Source organism: Gorilla gorilla, chromosome 9 (genome assembly GCF_029281585.2).
Source record: "Gorilla gorilla gorilla isolate KB3781 chromosome 9, NHGRI_mGorGor1-v2.1_pri, whole genome shotgun sequence".
NCBI lineage: Eukaryota > Metazoa > Chordata > Mammalia > Primates > Hominidae > Gorilla > Gorilla gorilla.
The window spans coordinates 40,558,151-40,583,873 of NC_073233.2; the positions used below are offsets into that span (position 1 = coordinate 40,558,151).

The 25,723-nt window shown below is 47.4% G+C and overlaps 1 protein-coding gene across 1 annotated transcript in view; it reads right to left on the reverse strand.

The window, feature by feature from the left end:
• ABTB2 (ankyrin repeat and BTB domain containing 2) overlaps window positions 1-25,723 on the reverse strand; it is a 208,253-nt gene that overhangs the window by 47,756 nt on the left and 134,774 nt on the right. The window contains exon 2 of the mRNA XM_004050922.4: window positions 6,690-6,836. Coding sequence (XP_004050970.3) covers window positions 6,690-6,836 — 147 coding nt within the window. The remainder of the gene's footprint in view (window positions 1-6,689; window positions 6,837-25,723) is intronic.

Genomic DNA, 25,723 nt, shown 5'->3' on the forward strand with positions numbered 1-25,723 from the left:
CCCCACTCTCTCCACCACCCCCATGGGCCTCTCCCCAGATCTTTGACCAAGGGAATCTCTCTGGGTCTCTTTTCCCAGCCTCTACCAGCCAGGGCCAGGCTCTGTGGCAATTCTCCCCTGCACTGTCTTGTACAAAACCCAAAGTATTTCAGCGGAGAAGGTCCCTCTGTCTCAGCACCAATTACAACCACCAACACCACCATCATCACCTGTTGAGGACTCACTATGTACAAAGTATGCAATTCCCCAGAAATATGATTTAATTTGATCCTTACAGTGCTAGGGGGTATGATTCCCATTTTACAGATGAAGAACTTGAGGCTTATGGCTGGGCACAGTGGCTCACGCTGTAATCCCAAGCACTTGGGGAGGCCGAGGCACGTGGATCACTTGAGGTCAGGAGTTTGAGACCAGCCTGGCCAACATGGTGAAACCCTGTCTCTACTTAAAATACAAAAAATAGTCAGGGATAGTGGCAGGCGCCTGTAGTCCCAGCTACTTGGGACGCTGAGGCAGGAGAATCGCTTTAACCTGGGAGGCGGAGGTGGCAGTGAGCAGAGATCGTGCCACCACACTCCAGTCTGGGTGACTGGGTGACAGTGAGACTTCATCTCAAAAAAAAAAAAAAAAAAAAAAAAGAACTTGAGGCTTATCTGATAAACATTTCCTGACCCCATATATTCATTCTCCTGGCCACAGGGACACCTCAGAGCCCGCAGGTTGAGTTAACTAGCCATGGCTGTGTGGCTAGAAAATGGTAGTCTAGACTTGAATTCATGTCTGTTCGACTCCAAAGTCCATGGACTTCACTGTGAGCTGGGCTGCAGCCTGCCCTGCTGGAGTCTGTGGGATCCTTAGGTCCCCATATCCTGTGATGTGTTTCTACTTAAGTATTTTCAATATCTTACCAGCCCCAGACAGGAAATGGCTCATCATTGTGTGAGGCCACAATGCTGAGAAAGGATGGGCTGAAGGAGCCCTGGCACCTGCAGGCACCTCCGCTCTAAAAAAAGTGGCTCCTTCAGGGTCAGCTTCAGCCTCACCCCTGGCCATTCCTTAGAGAGAGCCCTTCAACAGGCGCGCACGGCTAACCTTAAGGTGGAAGAAATGAACAGGTTTTAATTTGGCCGGTGAAGTGCCATGAAATGCATGGCAGAACCAGTTCATTCATTTACTCAATTAACCTTCATGCTGCTTCTGGGAATCTGGTGTTCTGTTCCGTTGTGTCCCAGAGCCCTGCACAGGGTCTGTTACATACTAGGTTCTCAGCAGATATTTGGAGAATGAAGAATTCACCTTACACATTCATTTCTTTTTAAAATACAACTTCTGCTGAGGCTTGATTTGAGCTCATTAGCTGCTAAATTCTCCCATGACAGCCACGGTGATGGTGTTTGGCTTCCAGGCAGGGACAAATGACACCCCTGGAGTTTGAGATCCCCACCAGGAAAGTCCTCCTTGTCCCTTTCCACCACCACCCCTGGTTCCTCACTCCTCCCTACTCCTGACTACTCATCCCTACCGTTGGAGTTCAGCTGCCTGGGTGCTCCTGACAAACCCTAGGGCCAAGAGGGCTGAGGGTAGTGAGTTACTGACACCTGGTTTCCATCCCTGTGACCCTGATTTCATTGGTCTGTGGCTGGACCTGGGCATCTCTAGTTTGTAGAAGTTCCCTTAGTGATTCTAATGTCCACTCAGGTTTGAAAATCACCAGGTGAACTGATAGATTGATTCAAGTCAGACACTGTTGGCCTCAAATCAGGGCCTGTTACTGTTAATTCCAGCCCATATTCCCTTAGGCCTGAGAACTCAGGGAGGCTCTCCCGGAGGTCAGCTTAAGCCCCACCCCTGGCGATTCCTTACAGAGAAAGAGAAATCCCTTACGTAGTTATCAGAGCCTCAGTTTTCTCATCTGTAAAATGGAAACAATAGTATCTACCCTACCAATTTCGAGGGCTCAAAGAAACAATAAATGTAAAGCACTTAATATCCTGCTTGGCACAGAGTAAGTACTTGGTAGGGCTGAACATAGCACTGTTATAATTAATGTCCTATTATTATTATTCCATTATCCTACAGGCCGCCTCCTGTGGACTGTTCCTTCCAGGACTACTGCCTGCCGTCAAACTCTGCCCCACATTTCCCAGGACAGGAGGAGTCTGCACCCTAAAATGCCAGATCCCAACCCTGCCCTTGGGCTCCATGGGTGGTAGAAACTGGCATCACAACCACCAGCCAACCCGCCTCACAGCAGCCAGTTGTACAGCTAAGTTGGCTGCTAATAAGTTGAAACCTGGCTCCCGTTTCTCCAGGTCTAAATGTCATAACTTTTGGCAGAACCACAGGACCACAAGGAGGAGAAATCAAAGAGTCTGTGATAGCATCAAAGAGAAACCTTGTTGAAATAACATTTCAAAGGCTCAACAAGGTAGAAGTCATTATCTTTATTTTTATTGTTGTTTTATTGTTATTGGTGGAGAACCCTTTGGCAGCGCACTTCCTGCTTCATGTAGACAAGAAAATCAAGAAAGAAATGGAATCTCCCATCCAAACAGAAGCAGATAACCCAAAAGTTCAGAAAAACCATGAAGGCAGCTGGAGATGGAGGTCCCCGGCTTCTTCAATCCAAGCCCTGCTATGGTCAGTTTCTCTCAGACCAGAAAGACAAATGGCTGCAGAGAACTCTGACCGTGACGTCTAAAAACTTACACTGCGTGGCAACCCGCTTATGGGCAAAGAAAGCAGCTTGCTTTGAACCTTCTCCTAGGGTGATTTTTGCTCCCTGCCACTTTGTATTTTCTAGGCTTCATGATAGACATGAAAAGATAGACAAAATTTCCTTTAACTTTTTCAGCCACCCTGTGAAGGAGGTCTTTCTACTCTACAGACAAGGAAGCAAGCTTGCAAGAGTTAAATGACCTGTCCCAGTTCTGCAACCAGTAAGTCAATCAGCCAGGACTTGAACTGGGGTCCCTGCTTCCCAAACGCATGCTCTTGACCATCACATGGCTGCTACTAAAAGTGTGGTCTGTGAACCGGGACAGGTCCACAAACTTACTGGTTTGCAGTAAGTTAATTTCAGAAGTGAAGAGTGAATTTTTAAAAACTTACATAGCAATTGACAGTAATTTTATATCTAGCTAATAATAATTTTAAAAATTGGGCTTGCATTTCATATGTCTTATTTCCTTTTTCTAGACATTTATTTTGATTTTTCATTATAAAGGTTTCATTCTGCAGCAGACTGAGGGGAATAAAATCTCTGGACCTTCACCATGGATAGTTTGAGAAGGCCTGATGCAGGCTAGGCTGGGCTCTCAGTTTAAGCATGGCAGGGACTCAGAGCTTCTTCTGAAACTTCAATTGATCCTACACTCAATGAAACCTTAGTCTGAAGCCCAGAAACACCCCCCAGGCAAGGAAAAACAAGTCCTCCTCCCTTGTTAACCATGAAAGACTTGATTAGAGGTGCTAGGTTTCACTCTGGTCCTTCCACCTCTCATTATGAGCCATCAAATAAAAACAGCAGGAGAGAGTCTGGAATTCAACACCGTCTTCAAAATAAGGCCTAGAACATCTGGCTCCCTTCAAAAAGAAGCGTTTTGTTTTATTTTGTATTCTCTCCCTTTAAAATTTTTGTGGGTGGAGAGGGACAAAGAAAAAGCACAAGTCCCAAAACTCCGTGTGAAGCTGGATCTCATACAAGAGTGAAACTTCTCACCCCATCTGGCAGGCTGATGTTGGCGAGGCTCAGGGAGTTAATGCATGTAAACTCAGGGTACACTCTGAGGTCCAAGCGGTTCAGTGCCAAGTATCACTAGCCTCATTAAGTTCTTTAGTCTCAGGGAGAAAAACTGCAATATCTGCCTCCACCTCTGTCTCCTCCCTCCTCCACAGCAGGTTAGCAAAAGCCCTGGTTTCAGAGGGAGGAACAGGGCAACTTGGCACATGACACAGCCTGTTCTCTGGTCTGTGAAAAGATGCTGTAAGGAGGCTTCTTCCTTTGGCCCTGAGGAGTGGCTGGGCCAGGATGTGGACAAATCCTAGGCGAGTTTTAGGAGAAAAGATTTGGTGGGATAGACCTCATTCCTCCTAACACATGAACATGCATACTCACAGGCATGCATGTGTGCAGACACACACACACACATGTGTGCACGCTGCACCTCAGGTACTGTTCTCTGTACCAGGTACTGTTCTAAGCAATGAGGATACAGCCGTGGACAAAGGAGATAAAGTTTCCAATCTCAGGAAGCTGACTCTTCTAGTCAGAGGAGAGAGATGATAAACTATTTGTAAGTAAATATATAATACATGTCAAGTGGTGATCAGTGCTTTAATAAAATCAAAGCCGCAAGAGGGAAGACAGTGGAATGAGAGTGTGGTACTCATGGAAGGCCTGAATGAGAAGGTGCCATTTGGGCAGAGGCTTGAAAATGTGAAGGACCAATGTACTTGAGGATCAAGGGGAAAGTGTTGCAGGCAGAGGGAAAGCCAGTGTGAAGGCTCTGGAGTGGGAGGGTCCTTAGCCAGGAGGCCAGGCAGTTGGAGTGCAGTCCACAGAGAAGAGGATGAAGTGATGAAGTCAGATCATATATGGATCCTGGGCCAGAGTGAGGATTTTGGATTTTACCGAGTGAGCCGGGAAGCCATTGTCGGGGGATAGAGGGGATAGATATCGAGCAGATGAGTGACACAACCCAACTTAAGCTTTAAATGGGCAGCCTGGGGCTAGGTGCAGTGGCTCATGCCTATAATCCTAGCACTTTGGGAGGCCAAAGCAGGGAATCACTTGAGGTGAGGAGTTCGAGACCAACCTGGCCAACATGGTGAAACCCCGTCTCTACTAAAAATACAAAAATTAGCTGGGTGTGGTGGTGCACACCTATAATCCCAGCTACTAGGGAGGTAGAGGCAGGAGAATCTCTTGAATCTGGAGGCGGCGGTTGCAGTGAGCCAAGTTTGTACCACCACACTCCAGCCTGGGTGACAGAGCGAGACTCCGTCTCAAAAACAAAACAAAACAAAACAAATGGTTAGCTTGGGCTCGGTTGGTAGCAGTGGAGTTGGTGAAAGGGTCAGACTAAAACTCAGGATTGTTGTAAGTGGTAGAGCCAACAGGTCTTGGCCCCTTGGCTAACGGTAATGGCAGAATGATGTCAAGCCCTTCCCTAGGGGAGGCCTCTAAATGCTCCTCCCTTAGGCTGGGCTGGGGTTGTAATGGGCATGGGGCCACCATGAGAAGAGGCAAAGGATCAGCCCCGATCTTGATCTCAGCTGCCCCAAGGAGCTGGTGGCTGGGCTGCTAGTCTTATCCAGGGGGCCAACAGCCCTAGACACGTCCAGAGTCAAGCCCTCAGCTCTGATCCATGTGACTTGGAGAAAATCACTTTTCTTCTCTAAGCCTCAGTTCTCTCATCAGGACATACCTTGCTGAGTTGTTCTGAGGAACAAATGAGATAAAAAGTGAATATGGTGCTTCACAATGGTGTCTTGCACACAGAAGGCGCTCACTTAATGTTCAAGTGTAAAGTAAAACCAAGGTGCTCTCCAGTGGACTAGGGGCTGTGTCCCTTACTGTCTGCCGGGCACGAGAACTCACCAAAGCATGACTCTGCGAGGGCCCAAGACAGCCCATTGTCCAGGAGACACTTCTCAGGGATGGAGATGAAACCAGAACCCACTTCCTGTGGGGCCCCTCAGGGGACAGGGGACCCAGACAACAACATCCTGGCCCTGCCTACTGTAATGTCACCAGGAGACAGGGAGTCAGAAATCCTGCTTTCTCTCCCAGCCCTATTGCAGCTCTGCTCTGTGACCTTGAACCAGGCACCTTCATTTCCTGTCTGTGGAGGGGGCAGAAGAATGCAGGGAAGGAGGAAGCCATGTCCTGAAGAAACAGAGGCTTGCCGTTTATTGTTCAGGGGTCAGAAGACTTGAGGGAATCACAAACGGAGAAGGCCGGAGCAGAGGGAAACGCCAGGTGTGCCCATGCTGTGTGCTATGACCCCTGCTATGTCACTGCCCTCCACTGGGTGATCTCAACAGAGCGAGGGGGAATGAAGGCAGCAGAGGATGTAGTCAGATTTCTCAAATCAAATGGGTAATGAGAGGGGGAGCTCAGGAGCTGGCATGGGATTTCATCTCTCCTAACACCCTGGAAGCAGCTGTCAACGGTAAAGAGCCACATCAAGTTCCAAGTGTGTGCCACAGAGCCCTGAGTCCTAGGAGATGCCACCCGGCCACACCTGCCTTCAGCCAGAGGGGCTCTATTGTTATCTTCCTTTTACTATATTGAGGCTTGGGGTGTGCTTTCTTTCAAGAAAGAGCACCAGTTGTGAATTCAGAGCCTGTGGGGCCAGGCAGGTGAAATTAATGAAACAGGCTCCCCCGGATGAAACCCAGGTCTGTGGCAAAGTGGGGAACACACGCCACCCACTTTGCTGCTACTTAGCTCCCGTGGGTCACTGCTGTGCAGGAATGGGGTATCACGTTGCTAGATCATTTGTCTTTTCAAGAGAAACCAGAAATCCAGATTTGTGTATTCGCAACCTCTGGTCTAGAAAGATCTAGCTTTCAGGGAAGGCAAGGCACTTGGAGGAGGAGGAGGCGAGCTCTCCCTGCCTTCCCCCAGCCCTGGGGCCTCGCCGTTGCTCTACCATCCAGCTAGACACTGAGGCCACACTTACTCAGCTCCGAGATGCTGCCCACGCAGGTGGCCAGGAGGGACTGCTCCAGGGTCCGGAGCTCCAGCTGGGCATAGGCATCGGCTCGCTCGTCATGGCCCAGGGACCCGCCGTTGTAGGGGCTGAAGTATGCGGGGAGGGAGAGGACACCTATGGGGAAAGAAGGCAGACAGGTCACACTTAGGAAGGAGGGGAAGTTCAGTGGGCCCCAGCCTGCTGCAGGCAGGGCTCAGCCCTGCTCCACTGCTCTTGACAGAGAGAGGTTGAGGAGGTAAAATCTCTCTGAGCCTTGAGGACTTGAGAACTTTGACTGTGGACGGTGCTATAGGGGCCAGAATGAGAAGTAGCTCACTCGTAGCTGTGGTTTTAAGCACGTGGAGACCATCCTTTCTTGGAGGTACTCAAGAAACTGGCCTTCTTGGGCTCCTGGATCATAGAAGCATTCATTCACTCACTCGCTGAATATTTACAGAGTGCCTGACTCAGCCCAGGCTCCTGGATCATACAAGCATTCATTCACTCACTCGTTGAATATTTACAGAGAGCCTGACTCAGCCCAGGTATTGTGCTATACTTAGGGTTCTGGGGTGACAAAGAGACCTGACTTTGTTTTCATGCAGCTCAGGGATGGCTGAGTCAGATGTAAATGCCCATCCTGACTTCCTGAAGGGCAGTGCTGCCCTGAGTCCTCTCCTTTCCCCATGCTGGGAGCAACCATTCAAAAGGGATGCTGCCTTCTCCACTTCAAGAAGGGGATGTGTCCTAGCCACGGGCCAAGTCCAATTAATGTTTTTCATTAACACTTCAACAGCAGTGGAGCAGAACTGTCAGAATCAATCCCAGAGGGTGACAGCCTGTAAATTTCTCCAACTCACTATGTGGCTTCTTAGAAAGCACCAGAAAAGTGAAATCAGACTGGTTTAAAATTACATGTTGGCTCTTAAGAGCATGTGGCCACAGAGATTCTAGTTGCAGTCAGAATCTAGATACGGATTCCCAACTTTTGGTAACCACTGTTTCTTTGATGGACAGATTTTCTTTTTCCAACACTCACCCACAAACCTTTTTTTTTTCTTTTTTAAAGAAAAATACCCACAGGAATTTAATCACTTTGGAGAAAATCTCTGAAAATTCCTAGAGATAACTGGAGAGCACTGGGATGTGGCCAAGTCTGGGTTAGAAGTCCCTAAACACGTGTGACGTAACAAGGACAACAGCAGCAACAGGTACAGCAGACAGGGCTTTGGAGCAGAATGTTGGGGTTTGTAATTCTGGCTGTCACTTAACCGGTGGTGTGATCTTGGTCAGGTTACTTAGACTCTACATCAGTTCATCATCTGTTAACTAGAGATAACTAGAGTACCTAGCTCACAGGGCTGCCGTGAGGATTAACTGAGTAACTGGGGGTCAATGCTTGGACCAATGCCTGGCTCAGAGTACATGCTCTACCAAGTGCTGTTGCTATTATTTTTACTTTGTGCTGGGAACATAGGCTTCATTTACATTATCTCATTTATTCTTCCAACAACCCTATCAGGGCCAGGCACAGTGGATCACACATGTAATCCCAGCACTTTGGGAGGATGAGGTGGGTAAATCACTTGAGGTCAGGGGTTTGAGACCAGCCTGGCCAACACAGAGAAACCCCATCTCTATTAAAAATACAAAAATTAGCCAGGTGTGGTGGCTAATTTTTTCATTTTAATACAAAATTAACCTGTAATCCCAGCTACTCGGGAGGCTGAGGCAGGAGCATCGCTTGAACCCGGGAGGCAGAGTTTGCAGTGAGCCGAGATCACGCCACTGTACTCCAGCCTGGCAACAGAGACTGTGTCTCAAAAAACAAAACAAAACAAAACAAAAAAAACCCTGTGTGATGGGTACTACTGGCTTCCATTTGAGATACTGGGCTACTGCCATTCAGAGACTTTGAGTAACTTGCTCAGGTAAGTGGAAGAGCTAGGATTCAAATCTGGGATGGACTGGCTCTACAATGCATATACTTAACTCCTCTGTGAGCTCAGAGTCCAGTGAACACATCACCAAAGCTCACTCATGGCTGTCCTTATGTGTGGCTGGTGCATATGACAATATGGCTGTATTATTACTGCCCATTTCACTCATGGACACCCTGTGCGGAACCCCATGTGTTTTTCTTTCTTGAGCAAATGCACACAGAGGTCTTCCTCCAGCCCAGGACCTCAGTGTGTTCTCTGACCGTTCTGCAGGTTCAGCTGATGGTCAGTCCTGCCCTCCTAGCTTGACCTTCCCCTGACCCAGGCCTTCCCCCTCTCCTCCTGGCTGATGTGGTGAAGGCCCCCTCTCCATCTCCCTTTGCCTCTCCTCGATGGCAGCGACCCCTCTCATCACATCCAGTGCTGACTTAGCAAAGCACTGCTTCAAAGCACTTCCTTCAAGCTTTGTTTCTGTTGGAGGAGGAGGAAGAGTTCATGATTGGGCTCTCCCCCGCAACCCCCTGCCAGGGCCCCAGTCCCTAAAGCAGAAACTCTCCCTGACAGCTGAGTAACCAAACACATTGGGAAGAGCTGGCCATAAGCTTTAAAACAAGTAAAACAAAAGGGAAAACCACCCCAACTACAGGCTGAAACCCACGACAGGCCAAACAGCTGGGAGAGCCCAGTGCAGGCCTGACTCCTCCTCCTTTCTCCATTATTAATCTACAGAAACAACACTGGAGACATGTGGATCAAATTTACAGAGCTTAGGGTAAGGGAATAGGAAATTCAGCTGATTTGTCAAAGGATTCCCAGAGAGAAATATTATGTCAATGGAGCTAGTAACAGGAGCTGTCAGCTCCATTAATAATAGTTCCCATTTTCTCAGTCATCACCCACCCAAAGAGGCCTTCACTTAATACCGTGGCAAAAGTAATTAGGAACCTATTATTAATAATAGTAATTGATAGCATCACAACTTTTGCCTAGTACCTTTTGCTTTTAAATGACTTTTTACATCTAGTAATTTGTTCTTCCAGCAAGGGAGATAGGACGGTCATGATCAGTAACAACCACAGCTGACTTTTATTGAAGGCTTACTATGTGCCAGGCACTTACATGCATTATCTCATTTAACACCCCAGAACTGCAGGAGGTACTATTCCCACCCATCTTACAGCTGAGAAAACTGAGGCCTGAAAAGTTTAGTGGCTTGCCTAAGGTCACTGAGGGTCAGAAACGGAACGGGGACTGGAGTTTCAATTTCTTCTCAAGCTGCTGAAATAAATGACATTCTAACTTTGCCCACCTTGTCCTTTCTCGAGCTAGGCAACGCCTAGGATATTGGAGAGGAAAGACCTTTTGTTTGGGCCTGAGGTTTAAGAGGAGGAAATTCAAAGTAAGACCCAGAAATAGGACTTTCCCTTTCATGGGTCTCCAGGCACCTCCTGCCAAGGGTTCCTGGAGGCCTCCCATGAAACTCTACAGACAAAAAGCTGTCTCTCTGACTCCCTCTGATCTTTGCAGAACACAGTTCCACAGCTTGTCTTCCAAATCTGCTCTGTAAGAAAGTCTTCTCTACATCAATTCTAAATTCTCTCTCCCACATCAGCTCATTCCTCAGCAGTTCTCACCAGAGATGGAAAATATTTTCTTTACATTCTCTTAACACCTCGATGTCTTCCTTTCCCCACACAAATTCCCAGCTCTAGCATAACGGGCCCAGGGCAAGATCATTCTAGCGAAAAGGAGTTTAAAAAAGAAAAAAAGGAAAGGACATATCTATTTTTTTCTATTTAGTAAAATCCTTAGAAAAAAATTCTTCCTTTCTGTCATGATGGAGAAGAAAGCATGCGGGAACATTTCCCTTTATTCCTTTATTAGAGGGAAGAGGGACAACCGCTTTGGGACCGTGTAAAAGCCACGGAGGGAACCGCATGCACCACCCTGTACCCATGACTGTGAGTGAATCTCGGAGTGTGGAGCAGTGAGCATGATCGAGTGATCCTTTGCCTCCCTCTTCTATAACGGCAGCATTTCTGCTCAGTGTTGTACTCGAATGTGCTGCGGACTGTGCTGAAGCCTCAATGTTTCTCAGTCTCTACACAGAACCCTAATCTTCCATTGCTCAACTTTTCTCTTTCTGCTTGCCCAACCCTTGAATCTCAGACTCATTATCTTGTTCCTCAAAGCCTCCACCTCCTCTTCCACCAGCCCCTCTGTAAGTACAGCACCGTGGCCGCCCGGTTGCCCAAGGAGAGACCTGTGAGTCACCCTTATCAGCTCTCTCCCTTCTCATCCACCTCCCATCAACCACCAAGCCTTGCTGCTTTTACCACCAACATATCTCAAAAATCCTTCACTGCCACCACCCCAGTCAGGCTGCCATCTTCCCCTGCCCCCCTGGACCTGCGGCAGCCTCCTCACCCATCCCCTGCCTCCAGGCTTACCCCCCTCCCCTTACTCTGGTCACCTTGCTCCGGCTTTGTACTCTTCAATGACTCTCTGTCAGCCTCACAAAGAAGTCCAAACTCCTCTGCACATCTAACTATCCTTTAAGAATAGTTAGCATCCTGGCTGGCCGTGGTGGCTCAGGCCTGTAATTCCAGCACTTTGGGAGGCTGAGACGGGTGAATCACTTGAGGCCAGGAGTTTGAGACCTGTCTGGCCATCATGGTGAAACACTATCTCTACTAAAAATACAAAAATTAGCCGGGCGTGGTGGTGCACACCTGTAATCCTAGCTACTCAGGAGGCTGAGGTGAGGGAGAATTACTTGAACCTGGTGGAGGTTGCAGTGATGAGAACGTGCCACTGCACTCCAGCCTGGGCAACAGAGTGAGCCTCTGTTTCCAAAAAAAACCTTTTTTTTTCCCCAAAAAAGAGAATAGATAACGTCCTTCTCTGCTTTTTGAAATTTAGAGAGGAGAGTAATTCTGCCAGTAAACTGGAAAATTTCCCAGCACCTCCCAGGATATCAGCAGAGTTAGGAACCCTGTGCACACCTGATCCTCGCTTCTCTAAGCTACTTTTCACTCTGCTCTGCTCTAGCCCAGAGGGGTGATGGTAGGGGTGGAGGGTAGGGGTGGGGTTAGGATGGGGGTGAGAGGGAGGGGTAGGGGTGGGGGTGAGGGGTGAGGGGTGGGGGTGGGGGAAAGGGGTGGGGGCGAGGGTGAGGGGTAGGGGTGAGGGGTAGGGGTGGGGGTGAGGGGTAGGGGTGGGGGTGAGGGGTAGGGGTGGGGGTGAGGGGTAGGGGTGGAGGTGAGAGGTTGGGGCGTTAGGGGTGGGGGTGGGGGTGGAGGGTAGGGGTGGGGGTGAGGGGTGGGGGTGGGGGCAGGGTGGGGGTGGAGGGTAGGGGTGGGGGTAGGGGTGGGGGTGGAGAGTAGAGGTAGGGGCGAGGATGGGGTGAGGGGTCGGGGTGGGGGTGGGGGTGAGGGATGGGGGTGAGGGGTAGTGGTAGGAGTAGGGTCAATGGTAGGGGTATGGGTGGAACTCTGGAGGACAGCAGCCTGCTTCTTTCCTAAGTGATTCTCCACCAGGGCCCAGAGAGGGTGCTACTGAGTTAGAAGGGAAACCCAGTTCTCAGAAGACTGGGAAGCCGCCTTCTTGCCAGTTGCCAACCAGGAAGTGAGCTGAGTTTTAGCTTGCAGAGGCGCTGTCTCTTCCAAGCTGACGGAAGCTGGTGGACTGCACTTTGGGATGACAAGCCAGACTTCTACAGGGTTTTTAGAAGCAGGGCTTAGGCCAAAGGCCAAATTGATGCGGATTTCATTCCCTTCTCTGTAAACCACGGGGGTGGAATCTATGGCTTCTCAAGTCCTCCCAGCACTGGGATTCTAGACTCTGACCCCTATGTGTGCGACAGCACTCAGGTGCACCCCTGAAATCCTTTTTATCCCTTCTCATTCCACCATTTAACTTGTGAATTGTCAACAGTGGGAACACAGAGACCTTGTTTTTACTATTTCCTATGGTTTAATTTCCTCCAGAGCTATAACACCACCACTTTCCCCCATATACACACACGCAACTTTAAATGTAAAAAAGATGTCCTTTCTGTGTAAAACTGGATAGGTTTATAGTGAAGCTTTATCTGACCATTCATCAAAAAGCCACCAAGACTGTAACATAACTGTCCTCCAAACTCAGCAACCATTACGGCGCTCTCCCCAGACTTGTAAATGTTCTTTCTGGGGCAATGGGACAGTGAGTGTGGTACCATTTCTGCACCTGCCACCAACGGCCCCACTAGCCCACCAGCTACCCGGCTCAGGGAAGCTCATGGCCAAGGCAGCCAAGGCCACCGCCTGTCCCTAGTTTCTTTGAAAGGAAAACCAGAGGGCAGAGGATTACTCCTTTACTGCACTTGCAAGGAAACTTGGCAGGGCGTCTTCTGCCAGCCTTCTTAGGTGCGCGGGAAGCTTGGGTGGGGTGCAATCCATAAGCTTCTGAAAATAAAAATTATACTGCCCCACTGAACGGTTTCCAAATAGCCCAGATAAGCCAACCTTTTTTTATTTTTAAGTGTTTCCATTCTCTGATCTGGAATTTTATATATAGTACATTTAATGCCCAGTTGTTATATATTAGTCATGCCAGAACAAAGTGTAGAAAAGTTGAAGCATGAATAGTTTTCAGGGAGACCCAAATAGAGTGTAAGGACAGTCAATTCGTTCTTTTTGTTTGTTTTGAGACAAGGTTTTATTCTGTCACCCAAGCTGGAGTGCAGTGATGGGATTACAGCTCACTGCAGCTTCAACCTTCGGGGCTCAAGCAATCCCCCAATCTCTGCCTCCTGAGTAGCTGGGGTACAGGTGCACACTGCCGTGTCCAGCTAATTTTTGTATTTTTTGGAGAGATGGAGTTTTTGTCATCTTTTCCAGGCGGGTCTAGAACTCCTGGGCTCTAGCAATCTGCCCGCCTCAGCTTCCCAAATTTGCTGGGATTATAGGTGTGAGCCACCATGCCCAGCCAGGACAGTCAATTCTTTAAAAAAGCCCCCAAACCCTTCACTGAATAGTATTCCACATGACATTCTAAGTTCAGAGAGGCTGGAGGGATGGGTGTTGAGACAAGAGCAAGATGAGGGAAATAAGAGGAAAAACCTGAAGTGGAATGGAATATGCCCCAGGAGCTGTCAATCATCCATGTAAAGTGATTCATCAGGAATAATCAAGCCAGGCGTGGTAGCTCACACCTGTAATCCCAGCACTTTGGGAGGCCAAGGCAGGAGGATCACTTGAGATCAGGCATTCGAGACCAGCCTGTCCAACATGGTGAAACCCTGTCTTTACTAAAAATACAAAAATTAGTCAGGCATGGTGGTGCACACCTGTAATCCCAGCTACTCAGGAGGCTGAGGCAGGAGAATTGCTTGAAACTGGGAGGCAGAGGTTGCAGTGAGCCGAGATTGCACCACTGCACTCCAGCCTGGGTGACACAGCCTGGGTGACACAGCCTGGGTGACAGAGTGAGACCCTGTCTCAAAAAAAAAAAAAAAAAGATAATAAAAAAGTCATCTAATACTTGGGCAAAACCCATCTCAAGACGTGACCATGATACTGTGAGGCCCAAAAATTCAAATGGGGAGAAAATGCTGGGAGACAGGAGAGATAAGAGGAAGTTTGAGAAGCAGGTTTTATTTATTTATTGAGACAGGGTCTTACTCTGTCATTCAGGCTGGAGTGCAGTGGCGCAATCTCAGCTCACTGCAACCTCCTCCTCCTGGGTTCAAGATATTCTCCTGCCTCAGCCTCCCGAGTAGCTGGGAGTACAGGCACCCGCCACCATGCTTGGCTAATTTTTGTATTTTTAGTAGAGACGGGGTTTCGCCATGTTGGCCAGGCTAGCCTCGAACTCCTGACCTCAAGTGATCCACCTGCCTTGACCTCCCAAAGTGCTGGGATTACAGGCATGAGCCACCGCACCCGGCCAGAGAAGCGGGTTTTAACCATGGCTAATAATAAATGGACATGGACTACCATGCATTGAGTAGGTCCTTTCTACCAGGGATTGGATGAACGAGCATTTGAAACCCTAGAAAGACCCTCGCAGTGGAGTACTATTACTAACCCCATTTGCCAGCGAGGGACACTGAAGTTTAGATGGGCTGAGTCACTTGACTGAGGTCCACAGCTAGAAAATGGCAGAGGTGGGATTCAGACCCAGTGTTTCTGATACTGAAGTCCACACCGGCTCAGTCTGAAGGAGGAGAACACGAGGCTCTCCCCGTGCAAACTCAGAGACAGCACTCTTCCTTCAGCACTCACCACCCCATCAGCACTGTGCTTTCCTTCTTTTTCTAAGGTCAGGAAATTAAAAGCAAATAACAATTATCCTCCAGTTAACACTTCATTCTGGCTAAGTTATCAGAACACCACTGGCAAAAGGTGGTCTTCTGGTGAAGTCAGGCCCGGGGCCCAGGAGCTCACTGTTAAACAGTAAAATAATAACACACACTTAACAACTGCTTAAGAAGCTGGCGGCCACAGAACCCAGGGGAAGATAAAAGGCTGGCAAAGGGTGATGTGCTCAGGGCCAGAAACCCCAATTTTCCTAAAAAAGAGTGGTGCAAAGTAAACCTCACTCCGAACACCGGGCTGGATTCACTTCCTCTTGGAATCCTTTGGGCCTGCTGGGGGTGCACCTGCTTGTGGAGTTGGTGTGGGGACTGCCTCTCTCCCCTCCAGCTGGCTCCTCCAATTCTCAGAGGGGCTCCAGCAGGGTTAGAATTTAGAAGGATGGAGGAACTACCATAAAACACGACAGCCCTGGCCAGGTGCAGTGGTTCATGCCTGTAATCCCAGTACTTTGGGAGGCCAAGGCAGGTGGATCACTTGAGGTCAGGAGTTCGAGACCAGCCTGGCTAACATGGTGAAATCCCCCATCTCTACTAAAAATCCAAAAATTAGCTGGGCGTGGTGGCAGATGCCTGTAGTCCCAGCTGCTCAGGAGGCTGAGGCAGGAGAATCACTTGAACCAGGGAGGCGGAGGTTGCAGTGAGCCGAGATCGCTGCCACTGCACTCCAGCCTGGGCAACAGAGCGAGACGCCATCTCAAAAACAAACAAACAAAACTAGACAGCCCCACAAGTGTGGCAAATTTGGAATCCCCACTGGGAATGCTAGCTCAGTGGCACTTTGGTGATTAATCTATGGTAAATATCAGTTCTGACACAGACCCAGAGGATGACTATTAGGTGCCTGTAAAAAAAACTAGCAGAGATCCTACATTGCTGTTTAATTTTTTTGAAGCAAAAACCTAATAAAGTGCCGTCTGCTCACTGCCATTTCTCCTCTTTGCAAAAGAGTAAAAAATAAAGCCAGTGTAACCAAGCAGATCAATTTCAGGAAATTAAACCTAAAGGTGAACCCTGGAAAAACCAGTGCAATAGTCACAACATTGGGCAATGTGGGGCAGAAAACTAACATTCGAGCTACTGAGCTTTTTCTTGTGGAAAAATATCTCTGTGTTATTTAGAATACTTTTTAAGAGATTCTGGGTGGCCTCTCTCCAAAGTATTGATGTAACACATGAAGAACTTAGTGACCCAGGGAGCATGAGTCTTGGAACTACTGCCTCTTTGAAAAGAATAGTCTGCCACATGACCACGGTCCTTTGTCATACGCTGTCCTTGACTGGCAGTGGGTGAGCACACTAATTCCTGTAAGCCAATGACAACACAGAGCCACTTTTCTATTAAGGCAGCACATTCAAAACACACACACACACACACACACACACAAAGTAAATGGAGAAATTAAGGATGGAGATGAAGCAGGCGTAGACTCAGTACCTTAAATATCAGCCTTCTTCTCAACAGCCACCAAAGTAAGAGTGGTTCGCTTGATGCTAGGGTCATAAAAATGCTTTCTGGCCTACTATGCTTTCCAAACTTTTTATAATGAATATGGCATACTGGCATAGGAACAATGACTGTTTTGAGAAATATGAGAGAGGGGATGAAATGTAATCAGAGGCAGAGGAAGGTGACAAAATGTTTCTTCTGAGCAAAGAACACCCATAATTTGAATTATGGTATAACATTTGTTATCTGAAATTAAATTTTTAGATAAAGAAAAAAGTGAATGTTAAAAATACCACTTTTTTTTTTTTTAAAGTCAGGTTCTTGCTCTGTCTCTCAGGCTGGAGTGCAGTGGTGCAATCTCAGCTCACTGCAACCTTCACCTGCTGGGCTCATGCCATCCTCCCACTTCAGCCTCCCGAAGTGCTGGGATTACAGATGTGGGCCACTGCACCCAGCCAAAACTATCGCTATTATCTCGCTACCTATAAAGAGTCTAGAATTTATTTCTGCATGGTATACTTTTAGATGATTCTTCTCCCATTATTCTTCATACTTTTTAACAAAACTAATATTAAAATTATTATGAGCTCATGGAGGTTAAAAGAAAAAGGTACATGAAAGGAAAACCTGGTTGTTTTATAGAAATTTTACCAAAAAATGAGGGGGTACTGCTTTTGGAAGAAACTCAGGGAGAACCCATTCTAAATTGCTAACCAGTAGATGAGACATTGTCTGCATGCCTCATTCCAAGTATCTATCATCTGGCCCCTTCACCTGGCCCCAGGTGGTGGTGACTCAGGCACGGCATCACCAGTGGGACTTTCTGTGGCATCTTGCTGATGCTCTGCCCTGCCGTGTACCTACTGCTCTGAGCCTGTGTGATCATTCTACAGCTACAGTGGCCGAATCACCACTGGTGGGATGCTGCCAATGCTGGGCAGGGGGTGAGAGAGGGAGAGGAGGCAAAGCCGGTGCAGGGATTGACAGCTGAGCTGCATCCTTCCCCTGCTAGGGATCACTGCTGCCAGGGACAGAAAGAGGGCAGTGGGTGTGATCTCTCAGTGCCAGCTCAGAGAGGAAGAAAGGGATCAAAAGAGCACAAACACAAGTCTCTCCTTGAGAGTTTAAGGAAAAGATGCAAACATCACAAGACCCAGGGCAGATGGCCAAGATGTTTATTAACAGAACATGAGTATATTCATCAGAGAATATTCATCAGAGATTTACTGCACTGGAGTCCTGCTTATAAATATAACCTGCTTCAATCAGCTTCGGTTCCAATTCCAAAAGGGATTGACCATTAGACTCTTCAGACAATTAAAGGGCATGAGTCAGAGCAATGAGGTTCAAAACCCAGCTCTGCCACTTACTAGCTGTGTGACTCTGGACTAGTTACTTAACCTCTCTGAGCCACAATTTGTTTCTCTGGATAATAGGCCTAATCATACTTCCTAATTCACAAGACTGAGCATTAAAACAGGTTTTGTAAATAAGCACTTAGCAAAAGGCTTGGCACACAGTAAAGCATATAGTAAATAAAAATATTTTTATTAATAGCCTGATTCCTAGGGCTGATGGCTTCAAGACAAAGAAGTCATCAGATACTATATAAAAGTTATTATCACTATTAGGAAGGAGGGATAGACCCAAGGCCACTCAATTCTGTTATTTTCTTAAAGGCCACTAGGATCCACAGTGATTTAAAAAAAAATTGTGATTTACTCACCACAGATGGCTCATTTATTCTGCATTCATTCACTCATTTATTCAACAACTGTGTAATGATTACCTAATAATACACCAGAAGCAGCTATGCTCCGGGGATATGAAAGTGAATGAGGGTCCCTACCCTCATGAAGTTGGCAGTCTAGTGGAGGAGGGAAGACAGTATGCCGGCCAAATAAATATTGGATACAAAGGGCTGTGATGCAGTCAGCACAAGGAGTCCAGACTAAGGATCTCTAAGCCAGACTACCTAGGCTTGGTGGTCAAGGAAGGCTTCCTGGAAGAAGGGACACCTCAGTTGATGATGAGCAGGTATCAGTCTGCTCTGAAAATCCTCTGTGCTCTGCCTATTCATCCCTCCCTGCCCAACCCCTGGCAACCACTGATCTTTTTACTGTCTCCATAGTTTTGCCTTTTTAAGAATGTCATATAGTTGGAATCATACTATACATGGCCCTTTCTGATTGGCTTCCTTTACTTACAAATATACATTCAAGGCCAGGTGCAGTGGCTCACACCTGTAATCCCAGAACTTTGGGAGGCCGAGCCAGGCAGATCACTTGAGGTCAGGAGTTCAAGAGCAGCCTGGCCAACATGGTAAAACCCCATCTCTACTAAAAATACTAAAATTAGCCAGGTGTGGTGGCAGGTGCCTGTAATCCCAGCTACTCAGGAGGCTGAGGCAGGAGAATCACTTGAATCCGGGAGGCAGGAGGTTGTAGTGAGCTGAGATCGTGCTGTTGCACTCCAGCCTGGGCAACAAGAGCGAAATTCCATCTCAAAAAGAAAAAAAGAAAGAAAAGAAATATACATTTAAGTTTCCTCCATGTCTGCATGGCTTGATATTCCAGAGGCAGGGCTTGGACATCAGACCAAATTGAGGACTAGCTAAAACAGGTCCCGGGCAGAAGCAGCTTTCCATTAAGACATGCCCACCAGTGTGCCATGGTTGGTTTACCATTTCTATGGCAACACCTAGATGTTCCTGCCTCTTTCCGTGGCAATGACCTGATAACCTGGAAGTTACCAACCTCATCCTAGAAATTTCTGCATGAGCCACCCCTTAATTTGCATATAATTAAAAGTGGGTACAAATATTACTGTACTAGTAGTAAGGAACTGCCTCTAAGCTGCTATTCTGGACACACTGCCTATGGGATACCCCTGACCCACAAGGAATAGTACCTTTGCTGCTGCTGTAAACTGCCACTTCAATAAAAGCTGTTTAACACCACTGGCTCACCCTTGAATTATTTCCTAGGTGAAGCCAACAACTCTCCTGGGATAAGTCCTAATTTTGAGGTTTGCCTGTCATGCATCATCAGCTCATTTCTTTTTAGCTCTAATAATATTCCATTGTCTGGATATACCACAGTTTATCTATCCATTCACATATTGAAGGACATCTTGGTTGCTTCCGAGTTTGGCAATTCTTAATAAACCTGCTGAAAATAACTGTGCACAGGTTTTTGTGTAGATATAAGTTTTTTTTGTTTTGTTTTGTTTTCAGACAGAGTCTCACTCTGTCACCCAGGCTGGAGTGCAGTGGTGTGATCCTGGCTCACCACAATCTTCGCCTCCTGGGTTCAAGCGATTCTCCTGCCTCAGCCTCCCGAGTAGCTGGCCTTACAGGCACCTGCCACCATGACTGGCTAATTTTTGTGTTTTTAGTAGAGACGGGGTTTCTCCATGTTGGCCAGGCTGATCTTGAACTCCTAACCTCAAATGATCTGCCTGCCGCAGCCTCCCAAAGTGTTGGGACTACAGGCATGAGCCACCGTGCCCAGCAGATAAAAGTTTTTAACTCCTTTGGGCAAATACTAAGGAATGCAGTTGCTGAATTGTATTGGTATCATATACCTATGAGTAAGTAAGGAACTGCCAAATTGTCTTCCAAAGTGGCTGAACCATTTTGCATTCCCACCAGCAATGCATGAGAGTTCCTGTTGTTCCACATCCTCACCAGCATTTGGTGGTATCAGTGTTCTGGATTCTGGCCACTCTAAGAGGTGTGCGGTGGTATGTCCTAGTATGGTCATTGTAACTTGCAATTTCCTAATGACAGATGATGTTGAACATTTTTTTCACAAATTTAGTTACCATCTGCATATCATCTTTGGTGAGATGTCTGTTAAGATCTTTGATCCATTTTTAAATTGATTGGTTGTTTTCTTATTGTTGAGTTTTAAAAGTTCTTTGCATATTATTTTAGGTAGCAATCCTTTATCAGATGAATCTTTTGCTGCAAATATTTTCTCCCAGTCTGTGGCTTGTCTTTTCACTCTCTTGGCAGTGTCTCTTACAGAGTAGAAACTAATTTTGATAAAGTGCAGCTGATTGATTCTTCCTTTCCTGGATTATGCTTTTGGTGTCTGGTGTCATATCTAAAAAGTCATCATCAAACCCAAGGTCATCCTAGATTTTTTTTCCCATGTTATCTTCTAGGAGTTTTATAGTTTTGTGTTTTACATTTAGGTCTCTGATCCATTTGAGTGAATTCTGGGAAGGGTGTAAGGTCTGTGTCTACATTTATTTATTTATTTTTGCATGTGGATGTCTGGTTTTTCTAGCACCATTTGTTAAAAAGGCTATCTTTGGCTGGGTGCAGTGGCTCACGCCTGTAATCCCACCACTTTGGGAGGCTGAGGTGGGCAGATCACCTGAGGTCAGGAGTTCCAGACCAGCCTGACTAACATGGAGAAACCCCATCTCTACTAAAAACACAAAATTAGCCAGGGGTGGTGGTGCATGCCTGTAATCCCAGCTACTTGAGAGGAGGCAAGAGAATCACTTGAACCCAGGAGGTGGAGGTTGCTGTGAGCCAAGATTGCACCATTGCATTCCAGCCTGGGCAACAAGAGTAAAACTCCATCTCAAAAAAAAAAAAAAAAAAAAAAAAGACTATCCATTGTTTACCTTTGTTCCTCTGTCAAGATGAGTTGACTGTGTTTATGTAGGCCTATTTCTGGGCTCTCTATTCTGTTCCATTGATCTATTTGTCTAGGGAAATTTACCATGCTGTTCTCATCATTCTTTCACTTATCCAAATATTCATTACATGCCTACTAATTATACCAAGCTTAGTTAGTGCTAGGAATACAGAGGTGAGTAAGACCCAGTTTTCTAATCTGGAGGGGAGGAAAAACATGTACACAAATAGTTTAAGTAGACCATGATAAATACTAGAGGAGGAGTCTGTAGTAGGAATAGTCATGTGCTGCATGACATTTTGACTAGTGACAGACAGCATATACGATGGTGGTCCCATAAAGTTATAATGGAGCTGGAAAGTTCTATCACCAGCCAGGCATGGTGGCTCAAACCTATAATCCTAGCCCTTTGGGAGACCAAGCCAGGAGGATTGCTTGAGTCCAGGAGTTCAAAGCCAGCCTGGGCAACATGGCAAGACCCTGTCTCTACAAAAGATTTAAAAATTAGCCAGGCATGGTGGCACGCAGCTATGGTCCCAGCTGTGGGAGGCTGAGGAGGGAGGATTGCTTGGGCCCAGAAGGTTGAGGCTACAGTGAGCCACAATCATGCCACCGTACTCCAGCCTGGGCAACAGAGCAAGACCCTGTCTCCAAAAACAAACAAACAAAAAAAGAGAAATTCTATCACCTAGTGATGTTGTAGCCAACATAAGATCATAGTGCAATGCATTACCTTTTCTATATTTAGATACACAAATACGTACCATTGTGTTACAATTGTCTACAGCATTCAGTACAGTAACTTCCTGTCCAGGTTTATAGCCCAGGAGCACTTGGCTGTACCATATAGCCTAGGTGTGTAGGAAGCTATACCATCTAGGTTTGCATAAGTACACACTATGATGTTCCCCAACAAAATCACCTATCCATGCATTTCGCAGAACCTATCCCTGTCATTAAGCAATGCATGGCTGTAGTAGAAACTTGGAAGGACAGCCTGAAAAGAGGACTTTTGCTATGTGCTGTTATCGTCAGCAAGGGAGGAAAAATAACAGGATGTTTCAAAAAGCCCCCATTTACTCAAAGAACTCCAAAGGGATTTTACAGACTTTATGAGAAGCAAACACTCCCTGGTTATCTCATGGTTAAGCAACAATATGCAATACCAGAGGGACTGAAGGGGTGGAGGAGGTATAGGGAAGGAAGCTAGTTTATTGTCCCAGTAGGACACTCATTCCCAGATGGGTACATCCTGCCAGAGGTCACTATGTCATTCCCAGCATCTTGGAGGACACTATGATCTTTCCCTGCAAAGAAGTAAGAAAACGATCACTGGACACTTGAAACCGGGCTGACCTCTCAGTGACCTACCCAGCTCCATTCCTTCTCCTTCTTGGCTGACATGCCGTTCTGTCTCGAGTGGCCATGCAATATGCCAGGAGCCCTGGTGGACATCTTCCCAGGCTCTCTTATGGCCGTGCCACACAGTTCTGGACAATGAGACATCAATTCAAGACTTCAGGGTTTCTGGGAAATACTACTTCTCCTGATCAAAAGGGATAATCAGCTCTCTGGCTGGCAGGGCTTTTGCTCTTCTTATTGCCTCGACTGTGACATACTGTTTGAAGAAGGTGCAGTGGCAGCCACTGTGTAACCAGGAGGCAGGACCCTGCTACGGCTGAAGCTGTTCTCAGAGAGTGGGGCCAGAGCCAACATGCTGAGGATGGCAGAGCAAAAGGCAGAAAGAGCCTGGCTCTCTCGCAGTCTCACCCAGCAGCTAAAAGACACCAGGCACTGCCTATCCCTGAACCTCTTGTTGCAAAAATAAAATAAATAAGTAATAAATAAATAACCCCCTGTTGGTCTGTCTATCAATCTGCTAGGGCTGCCATAACAAAATACCACAGACCGGGTGGCTTAAACAACAGACATTTATTTTCTCACTGTTCTAGAGGCCTGAAGTTCAAGATCAAGGTGTTGGCAGGGGTTGGTTTCTCACAAGGCCTCCCTCCTTGACTTGTAGGTGGCCCATTCTCTGTCTACGTCTTCACATGGTCTTTCTCTGTGCCTGTGTCCTAATCTTTTTTTTTTTTTTCTTTGAGAAGGAGTCTCACTCTGTCATGCAGGCTGGAGTGGACTGGTGCGATCTTGGCTCACTGCAACGTCCACCTCCCGGGTTCATGCAATTCGCCTGCCTCAGCCTCCAGAGTAGCTGGGACTACAAGCCATGCGCCACCACGCCCGGCTAATTTTTGTATTTTTTTAGTAGAGACGGGGTTTCACTATGTGGGCCAGGCTGGTCTCGAACTCTTGGCCTCGTGATCCGCCTGCCTTGGCCTCCCAAAGTGCTGGGATTATAGGCGTGAGCCACCACGCCTGGCCAATCTCTTCTTCTGATAAGGACATCGGCCATACTGAGTTAAGGCCCACCCTCATGACCTCACTTTAACTTCATTACCTCTTTAAAGACTTCATCCCCAAATACAGTCACACTCTCAGGTAGTGGGAGCTGGAATTTCAACATAGGAATCTTGAGAGGTACACAGTTCAGCCCCCAAAGGTCAGGTTTTCTGTGACTTGCAGATGAAGTGATTCCCCAAGTTTCCAAGGAGCAGGCTAAAGTGACTGCTCAGAGTACACTGTCCAGCCTGGCTGGCTGTGCCCGTGTCCCTTAGACTACCGAGAACAGAGTGGCTCTAGCCAAGTCCCCTGAGGGCTTGAGGTGGTGATGGCAAATCTAGCCCTATTCAGCTTGAATACGGGGGCTCAACGCTCCCCTCATGGGGCAATCCTCTGGCCAGAACATTCACCTGCTGCTAGGCAGTCTATGGAGTCCCACTCACTCACTGTTAATTTTAATTTAAAAACTTGGCTGGGTGCAGTGGGTCATGCCTATAATCCCAGCACTTTGGGAGGCCGAGGCAGGTGGATCACCTGAGGTCGGGAGTTCCAGACCAGCCTGGCCAACATGGCAAAACACTGTCTCTATTAAAAATATAAAAATTAGCTGGGCATGGTGGTGCATGCCTGTAATCCCAATCCTATCTACTTGGGAGGCTGAGGCAGGAGAATAGCTTGAACCTGGGAGGCGGAGGTTGCAGTGAGTTGAGATCGCACCATTGCATTTCCGGCCTGGGTAACAGAGTGAGACTCCATCTCAAAAAACAAAACAAAACAACAACAACAAAAAACCATTGGTTCTGTCTGGAAAGGTGGGACAACTTGAAGCAAGGGGTGGGGCTTCCAGGTTATAGGTAGATTTAAAAATTTTCTGATTGGCAATTGGTTGAAAGGGTTATCAATAGAAAGGAATGTCTGGGTTGCATAAGAGGTTGTGGTGACCAGAGTTTCATCATGCAGATGAAGCCTCCAGGTAGCAGGCTTCAAAGAGAATAGATGATAAATGCTTCTGCTTAGACTTAAGGTCTGTGTGGATATTAATGCCAGAGAGGTATAGTGAGGCATGTCCAACCCCACTTCCATTCATGGCCTGAACTAGTCTTTCAGGTTAAATTTTAAGAGTGCCCTGGCTGTGGAGGAAGTCCATTCAGATGGCTGGGGAGCCTTAGAATTTTAATTTTGGTTCACAGAGCCCTAAGCATCCGAGTGGGAGGTGAGGAGCCTCCTCCTCCACCTGGAGCCCCCTCCTCCACCTGGAGCCCTGTAGAAAGAGGTTACCTTAACAGGCCTCATAACAGGCACCCTCCAGCTTAATCTTAATTTGAAAACCAACTCTCAAAAATGAAATCAAGCTACAGGGAGATGCTGAGTTTCAGATGCAGTGCCTGTGGATAACAGACTTTCCCTCCCAGAAGCCTCTTAAGGCTGGATGTGGGGCTGTGCTTTGCAGAAAGACACTGGAGACCTCGGTGCACTGACTTCTAACCCTGGGCTCACATAGGCCTACCCCGAAGGAGTCCTTGCCTCCCTATGGGAAAACTAGGGCTCTCGAGTGCTTTGCACACAGAACCAAAATAGGAAGGTCTCCCTCTAAGTCTCCCCAGTTTCTGGGGGAACGACAGAGCCTGCAGCAAGCTCTCCTGGGAAGGTGGGCCTTTCCCTGGGGAGCACCTTCTTCTTGCTGCCCTGGGCACAGAGGAGTCTTGGCCTGTCTGCACAGCCCTAATGTGACCCTGTGTATTTAAACTGAAACTTTGGGCTTTGGCCCAAAGCCCCTCGCTGTTTGTTTTACAAACTCCTACTTACAGTCTCAAATTAGGCTCATTAAAAAGCCAGCTCCCTGTGGGGCTATAAACGTCACATGGACAAGCGGAGAGTGAGTTTACGAGGCTGGCGTGTGATCTGCCCACCAACACAGCCGAGGACCGAGTGGAAACAGTGAATCAGCCTGTTTCAGCAGAACCTGTTTCCTCAGCCCTCCCGACTGGAGCAGAGGTGGCAATGTCCCAAAGAAGCAGCCCCATCGGTCCTTCCAGGACAGCTGGCCTGGATCTTTCCTGGATTTGCACAGCACAATTGACAGAGAAGAAGTCTGTACCCCAAAATTCTCCCCTCTCCTGCTCCCCTAAGCCTTTTCTTAGTTCTTGATTTGGAGTCTCCCCTGCGCCACCCCATTCCATTTACATTTGCCCCGTAATCATCATTAGGAGCATAGGCCGC